General features: G+C 41.3%; 1 protein-coding gene across 1 annotated transcript; it reads left to right on the forward strand.

Moving 5' to 3' along the window:
- Nucleotides 1-68: 68 nt before the first annotated feature.
- nufip2 (nuclear FMR1 interacting protein 2) lies at nt 69-10,685 on the forward strand. The gene is made up of 4 exons (XM_047607332.1): nt 69-650; nt 2,127-3,797; nt 4,527-4,559; nt 5,715-10,685. Exons 1-4 carry the CDS (start codon nt 503-505, stop codon nt 5,765-5,767), a joined length of 1,905 nt encoding a protein of 634 aa, XP_047463288.1. The 5' UTR covers nt 69-502; the 3' UTR covers nt 5,768-10,685.
- The last annotated feature ends 1,310 nt before the right edge of the window (nt 10,686-11,995 follow it).

Below are 11,995 nucleotides of genomic sequence, written 5' to 3' on the forward strand. Positions count from 1 at the left end.
AAAGAAGAAAGAAAAAGAAAGAACACTTTCAGTGAAATACTTGCATTAAATTGGTTTTCCCAGTTTGGGAGTGGGACAGTTGTCACCGAGACCCTCCACCAAAGTGTGTCCACTGGCTGGAGACGTGGCAGCGCCACGGGTCATATGATTTTTCTTTTTTTTTTTTTTTTTTGGTTTTTACACGAACCCCACCCCGTTATTGCCCACCCTGAAAAGATTTTTGTTATAGTCGCTCGCTAGTCATGTCAGTGTAAAATGTCCGTTTAAACATCTGCATATTCAGCATAAATCTTTCAAAATGCCCCTTCCATAACTCAGCACAAATACTAGAGTCTGGTTTTTGGTGGCGGTGACCACCCAAAACAGTGCCATTTTTAGACGTTTACTGCTGACGTTTACAGAGGCTTCAAATAGCTTCCGTTTTACACTGGTAGTGATTGGACTGTCCTGTACTAGAGTGAGCTAACATACTGGTTGAACAAGTCCGACATTCTTCACTTCAATGGAGGAACAGCCCAAAGATCGGGCACAAGACAGGCAATATCACCATCACGGAGAGGACAGAAACTCTAACCAACATACAGCTTGTCTGAAAAATGATCAGAGCCACTTCCAGTGCCAGCTTCAGGAAACGCAGACGAAGAAAACAGGTTGGGCCATCCGGAAAAGTTAGCTAATGCTTGCTAGCCGTGGTCCGCTAATGTCAACGAGCCGAGTTAGCATGTGCTAAGTGATAGAAGGTTTAGCATGCTAGCTAGCTGTGAGTTCAAACTGCATGCTGTTGCTCGGGGCATAGTAAGAAACGCCACAGTTGAGCTGCTCTCTGGGTGAACAGATAGTTGGCCACTACTGGACCAGAAAGCAGTCGTCTTGTTAGCTAGTCGGCTAGCTGACGTTTCGTGACAGTTGTAGCTGCTGCTGGTTCTGGTGGTGCTGGTTTGACATATCGGGGATTGACCTTGTGCGCCGGTTTCACCACCCATTTTTGTGCAAACGCCTCTCTATCATTTCATCAAATCCCGCACTTTCAACCCGTGTTATGCACACATTAATTGCCTAGTGTGCGGAGAATTGTCTTGTACTGTAGTCGGAGCGTTTTCATTTTAGCATGCCTGTGTCCACTTTAGGAAAGCGAGCCGGCTCCACTGGAATGTTCTGAGCTGCCATTTCCTGTCGGCCATGTTAGAATATCACTGCGAGGAAAAGCTAAAGTTATCTGGCTAGTCAAGAATTGCTGTTCAGCTTCGATGCTGTATATTTCTGGCGTGTCATTGTTCTCCCTTTTGGCTACTCGGGTTGTTGCTGTTCGGTGCTAAAGACAAACGAGGAGCTGCTTAGTTGACGTTAGCTGGCTAGCGTTAGCCATCTCTGACAGGCCTGTTGCATGTTGTCCAGTCAACGTTAAGCCACGCAGCAACTCGGTTATACACTTGATCAAGATCTTGTGTTCTGCAGAGAGCATCGACCTAACGTTGGCAACACGTATGCTTGACGGTGAACTTTAAAACAGACTCCGTGTCACAGGAGTCAGGCGAGGTTGCGTTCAGAATCTCGCGTGCGCTGTGCCCACAACCGTAGGGGGCTCGGCACCATTGAATGGGAAGTCCCACGTTGACACAGCAATTCCCATACCCCTGTGCAACACACAGGCCTATTTATGGTTTACTGCCACCCCATATGTGTATCATATACTGACGTGAGCCTTATACATCTTGAGACAACTGTTCTTAGATGTCAAATCAGATATTCTGCAGAAAGCTAGCCAGCTAACAGTCGTGTATGTAGTTGACAGTTGTGAATTGTGTCCATTGGTTGTTATTATTACCAAACATATTATCTAAGCATGAGGGTGATATAGCATACATCTTACAGTGTGAGTAAAATGTGGATCTTACATGTTACATTTGATTATATCACCTTGCAGTTCAGGTATTGTGTTTTGGGCTCTTAAATATCCTATGCTGCTCGTAGATATCTGGACAGCACGGGAGGCGTGAAGTTCAGATGAATTCCAAGCTGGCTTTTTGTAACATTTCTAGTTTTATCTGGCAGTGTTTTTCGACAAGTAGAATGTGGTTGATGTGCTCTGTCATTTCATTATGAACTGATTTTGTTTCCCTTTTCAGGCAATAAGAAAGTAGTCAACAGTGACGTGGAGGGGGAGAAGAATCAACATCTGTCTGATACTGTTGGTATGTCGCATCCCCCCAACAGCAATGGAAACAGACACTTAAGTAATACAAATGTGAAGCAGAAGACGACACAAAAGCTGTACACTACTGTTCCGAAAGTGAGCAGCAAAGGGTTGGACCATAAGAAGAATATGGACCTTAAAAATGACAAAGAAAAGACCTTGGATTTGATTCATCACGAGGGACAACCTTTGGATAAGAAAGACTCTGCGTTGCTTCAGAATGGCATTGTAAACTGTGGCTTAATTACAAATGGCTATTCTAGTAAGGACAATGATGGCAGCGGCTCTGAAGGTGGATATACTACTCCGAAGAAACGCAAGACCAGATGTAACAATGCCAAGAACACTGAAATTGTAATAAGAGAAAAGGACATGCAGCAGGGCAACACTACACAAGAGATCGGGGCTTTTAATCTTGAAGCAACTGAGAAAGGAATGGCCTCCAGACTTGATGGCTTTAGAGCCAAAGCAGAAGCTCAGTCAGCAGCTCGACGGGCTGCTGTGTCAGAAGCTTCTATGGGCGAATCTCAGAGGAAAAATTCTGATGGCAAAACAGTTGGCACCTTTGGTAAAAAATCAGAGGAAAGGCACAAAGGCAAACTTTCCTCACCTTCAAAAGAGGACTCATGGACTTTGTTCAAGCCCCCTCCTGCCTTTCCTGTGGACAATAGCAGTGCTAAAATTGTTCCCAAGATCAGTTATGCAAGTAAAGTAAAAGAGAACCTCAATAAAGTAGCTCAAGGTGGAGGAGAGGCACTGCCTCCTCCTGTCAGACTGTCACAGGTCCCTATGTCTGCTATGAAAACTATCACCTCAGCTAGCTTTACTAATGGTCCTGTTTCTGGAAATGGAAACGGCTGCCCATCAGTGGGTACCTTCTTTGCTCCTGCTGCTAGTAGTATTCCACCAGCCCCATCTATCCCAAGTGGCGAGAATGTAGCATCCCCTCTGGAAAGTAACTGTAGCTCTTCAACCAGTCCTGTGGATGGAGAAGCATATGAGCATAGAAAGTGTACTCTATTAATTTACCCTTTAAATATGCAACCTGTGCTCCCTAGTGCTCGTCACCTAGACCCACCGGCTGCTCAGACAAATCAGAAAGCCCTGGGAGACATCTTCCAGAATCAGTGGGGGCTTTCCTTCATCAATGAGCCCAACTTAGTGCCGGAAGGAGGAAGTGGGCAGGTGCCTGCAGAGGACAAGACTACTGTGGTCACATCTCAAAGCGAGTGTCAGGCTGTTGCAGTCAAGGCTGTCCAGCCCTGCTTTGACATTAGCCCGTCGTTCTTAGAGCCGGGCACTTTTGCTCAAGACCCAGAGAAAAGGACTTGTGCCCCCTGCAGTGTGTCTAATGTTTATCCTCCTGCTTGTGTGATGGGCGAGGAGGAGAACAAGCTGCAGCCATGTGGCCAGGAAAAGGCTAAGGGTGCAGGTTCTGCTGTGTTGGCCCCCAGTAAAGACAACGGTGCTAAGCCTGCACAGGGACAGATACCCACTTTGTTTTTTGGCTCGCCTAAAGAGCAGGCCCACTCTAAAGACATTGGCAGGAGGTGTAGCTGGGGATCCTTTGACGTTAAAGCTGCTGTCACTTATCACACTAAAGGTAACTTTTACTATCTGTTCTATTAAGTTTAAGTTCTTATCTTTTAAGGTTTTATCCCGTGTGGTTTTGGCAACTAACCCATCACGTGGGTTAATACTACACTCAGTAAGTGTACGCAACAGAAGTGCTACTTGTTTATCTGTTTACAGTGCTATAAAACACAGGCCATCAATAATAATTGCAGCCACATTTGATAGCTTTGTGTGCAGTCGCAAGCATTTCCCCCATGACAACCAAGCTCTGCAGCAAGAGTGGGTCACCTTTCTGAGAAGCTGAATGTGTGCTGCCTGTCACTTGCAGCTCTTCATGCAGCAGTTCATTGTGGCAGCTCAGTACCATCCTCTTACAGAAAATATCTGTGGTCAAAAATTGGTTGAAAGGACATTTTTTTTACTTTACGCTCATGCATTAGCACTAACCTCAGTAGAAAATGCGTTGCACATTCTGTGACTGCTTCATAATCAAAGCCAGCCCACGTTTCACCAATTTGAATTCAGAGACAAGTAATAGATACTTTGAAAAGCATCAAAAACAAGGGCTTTGTTTTGTTAAAAGTCTTCTGAATTATTACTATTACTATCATCTTATTCAATGCTGTCTGTACAAAGCAAATGGAGAAATTTTTTTCACACTATTCTTTGGCAAAATTAGAGTTGCATTTTCTGAAAAACAATAAAAATCCTCACTACTTAATGGAGGATTAATATTCATTTTCTTGTCTTCCAACAGAAATGGAATACATTTTCAACTTGCAAAAACAAGGTAAGCTGAACTTTTTTATGACCTGTTTTTAGAAATGTTTTGACAGTTCCATTTTGTCAGCAAGATTCAGAAGTGGAAAAGGAAGAACATAAGAATGTATTCATATCAGCTTTCAGGAGGAGGCCGGGTCTAAAGTGAATTTCATGTATATATGTGTAAATGTTCAGAAGCGAGTGCATTAGTATTCTAACTCTGACCTAATGAAATGTAACGGTAGAAAAATGCAATTGACTGTGATTATATTATTAGAAATAATCTGTATTGTCGTTACCTGTAGTTCACAGTTAAAAGACTGGTTGGATATGTGTGAAGCAGATTTGTATTTGTATTTATCTATAGCTGCCTAAAACAAGACCCACCAAAAAAAGATCAATATGGATGTAAGATTACACTATAGTAAGAATATTATCACAGCTCCACCTTGCTGTCAGACAGCCTTTTACGTCAGGGAACTCAAGCTCTTATATCGATCTGTACTCTCTTCAAAGCCCCAGACTCCATTGACAAAAACGTCCTAAAATTGTCATTTTACCTCACAGAATACAAGGGTTGTTGGCTGCTGTGATCGGTGCGTTTGCTTGACTTTGGTGTGTTAAAACATCAAAGTCACACAGTAGGAGAAAAAAGCCTGCAGAACTCCACATATAAAAAAAAAGAAAGAAAAAGAAACGAAACAAAAAATGTATCCCTCAAAGGACATGCATGGAAAAAAAAGTTGTACTTGGGGGCTGCATCAGTGCTTTTTGCCCAACACTACATAACAATGAAGGTTTGAGTTACAAGTAGGCACGTTTGTTTTATTCCTTAACAGCGGAACCATGAGCAACCAAAGATAATCGCCAGCAGAGAGCCACTGTTAAAATGATCAAGCGTGACATACTGCTGGTGGACGGTCCTCTGGTTCTGCAGTCGGGCCAGCTGGCAACTGAAAGGCAGCAGTGATTCCAAACCGTCTGTGTTATCAACACAGACATGGGTTCAGTCATGTCTGAGACTAGCTAAACATCCAGCCATAAGCTAAAGGGAACCATGCCATTATCACCAGTGCTGGTGTCTGTGTAGAAAGGAACTGGAGACTGTGCCCACTTTATGTGCTTTATACAATCATGTTGAGTATGCTAACGCTTCTCCTCCTCTCTGTCTCTTCTGTTGTAGATCCAAAAAGAGTAGTGGTTTATGATGAGACCAAGGATGGACCTGATCAGTGAGGTAGATGGTCTACAGTACTTACCTTCTTCTCCTCTGGGTGCTGCAGTTATCTACCTTGGAAATCACACATCCTGTCGGATAGATAAAGTGACAACTGTGAAAACATTGATAGTTTAGCATGACAGATTTTCCTTGGAAAACCTTGGGTGGAACGAGACACTTATTTTGGGGACATCAGACAAACGTGCACACAAACACTCTCTGGATGGACGTTAAGGGAGTTGATTGGTGCCTCTCCTACTCGCTGAATGGACACTCGCAACTTTGACCTGTGCTAGACATTTGTCTAATGACTATTGTCATGGAGTTCAACAAAGGATGGTGTCATGGACTGCACCTCCCTAAGCCTTTATCCTGTTAAACTGCGGCAGCCGTCAGTCTGACTGTGGGATGCCTCTGTCATTTTCTTTCTTCACGCATTCAAATGAGTTCATTGTAGATATGTTTAGACGTTATACATACACATCCGTGTGCAAGCTTGAATTCATTGTATATGAAAGGAGAGGACAATTTGCAAAGAATGCCTTGAAGTTATGGATCAAAGGTGTTTGGAGTCCTGTTAAACTGTAAGTTAAGTGGAAGCTCATAGGTGAGGCCCCATCCAGGAGGGAAGGGACAACCTTGTCTTAAATCCTTTAGGGAAAAATCAGAGCCCAGAATTGAAATGCGCGCTTTTTCTTTTTATGCTGTTTCATCTTGACGCGAGTGTTGTCTGAACTGCAGTTGATGCCAGAGCACAGGTACAGAAGTGCCCACTTCGAAGGAAGGCCACGCCCCTTCATTTCACTGTAAGTTTAAGAACCAGGTCTCTGTTAAATTCTAAATGGTCTTTAGAAGCTCTTTATACATTTCAGTCAGATGGTTATGAGGTCATAACAGACTCTTACTAAACTCACATTCATGTACCAGGCTCATATGAGTTGTGAGTTTAGGAATAGGAAGCTGGGCAACAAACCTTCATGATGTTCCTTCCATTAAGGTCTTCTGTGTTTTGTGCTCCTTGTTCAGCAGCAAGACTCAGGATGTCTACAGATTATTTTGCCTGCATTTCTGTTCAGTTCCCCGTGTCACGAGGATTTTACAACGTTGATTTTTATTTAGACTCAGCATTTGGTCTTTACTTTTCTGCCTTATGGCATTGTATTTCCTGCATGTTTACTGGTGGAAATGAATGAGTCAGAGGTCACCGTTCATGGCCACACGAAGATAACAGTAAGACAACAATTGCAATACTAATCTAGGTTCCCCCAACTAGCCACTTTGTCAGACTGTGTTAAAATGTGAAGATGAGTTGTATTTTTATGTTTTACTGTGGATAACATTATTACGTTTGCAAACCAGTGTGCAATAACACCGTGTGAGATACGGAGCTACGGAATCATCGCCGCGTGGCTCACAATTCAGTTCCGTTTGTTCAAAGTGTTTCAAGGTGCGTGTTCAGTTTGTTGCACAGATTCTTCTTCTAAAAGAGTTCGCGTTGGAAGTCTCGGGAGCCCATATTTGCTAACTGGTCCGCGCCGACATCCCTTTTTCTCACCATCTCCAAATCAGGATTGGTTTATTCAAATAACTAAAGGAACTGTCCAGGTTCTTTTTCTGTAGATTTGGTTAATGTGTGGATTAATAGCACTTTATGTAAACTAATTACTTTTATCTTATAATTACTAGAAAAAAAAAATCTATATGTACTGATGAGAAATACTCCTTGAAAGAATGGCTCTGGGCTGTTACTTTTCAGAAAAAATACAGAATTATTAAATGTAACTCAGGTAGTGTTGATAAAGCCATGACTGTGTTCAATATTGTTTTTGCCAAACTGCCCCTGTCATGTAATGTTCTCGCATTGGAAATGTTGAATTGGAGTTGTGCTCTATATATATATATATATATATATATACACACATATATATATATACACACACATATATATATGAGAGAGGGAGAGAGTCCAATATGTTATGACAGCACACCAAATAATAGAGTAGAAGTGTCATGGCGTGCAAGGTGTTGTCATGGATCATTTTGGGCTCTAAAATGTTTTTTTGTTTATTTCCCCTGTTTTTTTGTTTCGTTTCGTTTGTTTGTTTTAATTTGAAAAGAAGCACATGGCTCCGTGTGTTTTATGTACATCAGACAGTAATCTTTAATTTTCTCCACGTGTTATCACGAAGCACCTCTTGATTGATTAATGCTGAACATCGTCGGTGCTTCTGCGGGGTAGTCATAAGCTTTCAAGAACACTTCTTTCCACTGTGTCCTGATTAGAAAGCGCTGCGGCTCGTGTGCGGAGAGGGGAAAGTCGTAACTGCGGCCGCGTTCTTCTAACAAGTCGTCTTGACATTTAACTTCCGCGTCTAATTGCAGTCACTTCTCTGCTATTTTAGAACTCTTTGTTTTGGCTTCCGTGTGATGGATGTGTGTACCGTCGGATGCTGCCCTCTGAATTTTGTCGGATCCGGTCAGTTGAGGAGACATTACCCATTAGTGTTTATACTTACTTATGTTGTTGTATGCTTCTGGAAATTTATATTTAATTCGACATAAAGTTACAAACACACACACACACACATGCACACACAAAAACGCAATTTCAGTTCTTCTGATTGCCTGTAATTCATAGACAAAGTGATATGAAACCATACGGTTAATGCCAAATTATTGAGGCTGAATCCGTGGACAGCAATGCATCTAAAGGGTTCTAAATGTAAAACAGGGTGATCAAATTGTATGTGATATTATTGTAGTCTTACAATTTTATAATATTTTTTTTGTCTTGTGTTTTTGAGGGGATAGTCCCGGTACAGGGGAATCAGAATCTTCTGGCTGCCCGCCCCGAGGCTCCTCTTTTTTAAGCACTTAATACAGCAACAAGGCTATGCTGAGTATGCATTTAGTCATAGAGCTATTAGCTATTATTTAGCATTGTAGCCTGCAAACCAAAAACAGGTTCTTGAAGCCGAGTAGATGGTTAATCAGTGATATTGTTTCGGTGGAGGAGGGGGATGACTGACTGTTGGTGTGTTTAGATGGAAAAGCCTGACTGTGTGGAGTTTATATTTTCCACCTCCTCAGGATGTGCAATCACCTCAAGGATGCTGATGCTCGCTTCCAGGTTGCAACTTGTTTGTTGGGTGTGTGCATAGCAAGTTCTTCCTATTATATGCAAGTCCTCGTATATTTCATACCACCCCCCCTCGTCCCTCATGTTGTTTCATATTCAGGTGCCTGTGTGGGATTTTTTTTTTTTTTTTTTTTTTTTTTTTTTTTTATAAACTTTTACAGCAATTTTGATTGTTTCAAATCTGCTTCCAACATATATCCGTGCCATTTTTTTCAGTAACATTTGCAATGCTGTTTAAGTATTCTTACGGATAACCCTAATTTTCTTCCTTTAAGCGACACGTGGACGCGGCTGAAAGCGAGGAGCATTTTTAACGTGATTTATTTTGTTTTGTTTTTTATTTTCATGGTTTGTGTTCGGGAATTGCGTGACGCAAAGGCAAAATGTGTTTGAATGGATGCGAATGACGAACAACTGCTTGCTGGCGTATTACTCATGCCAGTCCTTTGTCATGTTATTGTCTGAAGTAGCACATAATTCGTTTGAACTGATTTAACAGATTAATCCTTTAACATGTGTTTTTATTTTTGAGTTATAACCTAATTTATCCATAGATGCACACGTAGGATGAGACTAAAAGGAATAAATGATGCAGAAAAATCAAGACTTCTCATTTTTGATGAGCTTTAGATGTTTTAGCTGTTGATTAAGGCTGATGTAGGTCTGTCCCCTCCCCCCAATAGCACCAATGTTAATATATTTGAAGTTACTCTTTTCCATCAGTTTTTTTTTTTTTTTTAAACACAAGTGAAAGGATTTCTTCAGATAGTTGTGATGAGCATGGAACCACGCAGCATCCAGAGTTCCTCTTTAATATATTTTTTATTTGTGGTGTTGTTGATCATGTTGTGAGGGGGAGCGAGCTGTTTAACGTGCAGTTCAACAACTCTGAATTTCGCCAAAGGTACACTACTCAGATATTCAGCTACTGAATGGCAGCATGCACACACGGACGGAAAGGGCGCTGCTGCTGCTGCTGCTGCTGCTGCTGCTGCTGCTGATGTCATAACCAGCTTCCTGACATCCTGCTGGGTTCGGAGGAGTTTTTTTTTTTTTTTAGTGAAGAGAGGTCACTACTCGTAGCAGCTGAATGTCACTTTGAGCGCGATGCTAAACGGTGTGAGAGAGGAGAAATCTTATATACCGAAAGTGCTGCTTCCTCATCCAGTAATCGGTCATCTGTAATGGGAAATGCTGGACTTGGTGTTTGTGCTCCACTTAAAAACTGACCCTCCTTTAAACTGTCGTTGCCTCTCGTAGAAATGTTTCATTCAGGGGGCTTTTTTTTTTTTTTTCTCTCGTTTGTTTTTCTCGACCTGAGAGGTACAGTGTTTCCGATTCCACACGTGCATGGGGAGCGAAGAAAACAAGGACGACATGCGTCTTTACAGGATTCAGTCATGGGGAGGGATGTTGTGCTGAGTCATCTTTTTCTGTTGTTTCTCTGTCATCTCAAATGGCTGTTGTGCTTGTTTGCATTTTGGTTTATTTTTCTTTCTTCGTGGTCTCTTCACCTCCTCTCATCACCTTTTCCACCTCTTGCCCCCCTAAAACATGAGGCAATAGCATTTCTTTCTCAAATGTCTTACAGGTTGGCATTTATGTTTTTAAGTGAGCAGTCTGACTATTTAATTTTTTTGTTTGTTTTGAATTTAACAGAAGTGTCACATTACAATGTTCTTTTTTTTTTAAAGCATGATAATAACCCTCCAATTCCAAACAATGTAATAAAGTCAATAAAAAAAACTCCAGTGTTCACAATTTTAGTTTTCATTAAAATGTCAAATTTTCATGAAGACTGCAGCGTTGTGTGTTTTGTTGTTGGTGTAAACTGACACTACACTGGTTTGTTTACTGTTAATTATCCAAACTGTGTAATACGTCTCATTCTTAAATTGCTTGCAGGAAACAGGTCTTTTATAAAACAGATTATGAAACACAGCACTGTCTAAAAGACCCAAAGACCAAGCGCTAAAGCAGGAGCCACCTGGATCCTATAGCGTGCCAACTGATGATGCCCTTTAGTGCTGCTGGAATGTGAGCACTTGAGAAACACATTTACTGAAAACCTACTCAGCAATAATTGTACCATTTACACAAAAAAAGTAAATTATGATGCTCTTGCAGGCAGAAATGTATGTATGAGCCCCAACTTTTCTCAAAAGTCCTGTTCACTTGGTCTCATGAGGTCTATGAACTCACCTGAGAGTGACTGAGGACGCGTCCAGATCACATTCAGAGGTTTTCTGGGACACAACGACCCACATAACTCGAGCCCACTGGTGCTTCACCAAAGACCGAGACTCATTTTAATAAAGCTGCCGCTGCTGGGGATGAAAGGTGAAAAGATGCAGTTCCTCCAATGACCACAGGAGGTTGCTCCAAGAGTGAGTCAGGCCATGTGCTGCAGGATGGTCCATCACAAACGGTCCGAGGGTAAATATTTATGTGACTCGCCTGTTTGAATGAAATCAAGGCTTGAAGTTCCAATCAGTGCAGTTCAGTTCTGTTTGAATCAAAAATCAGCACATGTCGTAATTAATATTCGTAAAATTAAATAGTGACACGTCAGTATCATCTATACAAATGTCAAACTGTTAAATTGACAGGTGAAAGATTTGAACATTTGTTACTTCATGCAATTTTTGCTGAAAATTCTTTCCTTTCTTGATTCTTTTTTTAAAATATGTAGCATCAATTTTATTACTTAAATGACAATTCTTGCACTTGATTTTAATTGGTGTATATTTCAAGATATAGTTACAATTAAATAAGTACAAAAAGCTAACACACAAACAGACTTAATAAAAACGTTAGCGACATGGTAATGTATGAAAAGCAGTGCTCATGTTTCGTTTCTGTTGTGTTGTAATCTTTCACATACAGCGTGATTTACGGAGTTAAATTAACAAACATGAAACGTTCTAAACGATTATTTTATTGTCTCTCATGGAAAAAGTGGTTAAGATGGTATCGTTATTTTTTTAATGTCTGCAGCAGCAGAGAAATCTATGATTAAAAAAAAAAGTTTGGCAACAAATATTGCAAATGAAGTGGGAGGTTTTCCCACAGACATCTGTTCCTCTGATTTCACAGCATATGTCTG

This window comes from Mugil cephalus, chromosome 15 (assembly GCF_022458985.1).
Source record: "Mugil cephalus isolate CIBA_MC_2020 chromosome 15, CIBA_Mcephalus_1.1, whole genome shotgun sequence".
NCBI classification, from domain to species: domain Eukaryota; kingdom Metazoa; phylum Chordata; class Actinopteri; order Mugiliformes; family Mugilidae; genus Mugil; species Mugil cephalus.

Coding starts and splice junctions, on each gene's coding strand:
- nufip2 (XM_047607332.1), top strand. CDS start 503: ATGGAGGAACAGCCCAAAGATCGGGCACAAGACAGGCAATATCACCAT. Junction 651..2,126: donor AACGCAGACGAAGAAAACAG/GTTGGGCCATCC, acceptor TTCCCTTTTCAG/GCAATAAGAAAGTAGTCAAC. Junction 3,798..4,526: donor TGTCACTTATCACACTAAAG/GTAACTTTTACT, acceptor GTCTTCCAACAG/AAATGGAATACATTTTCAAC.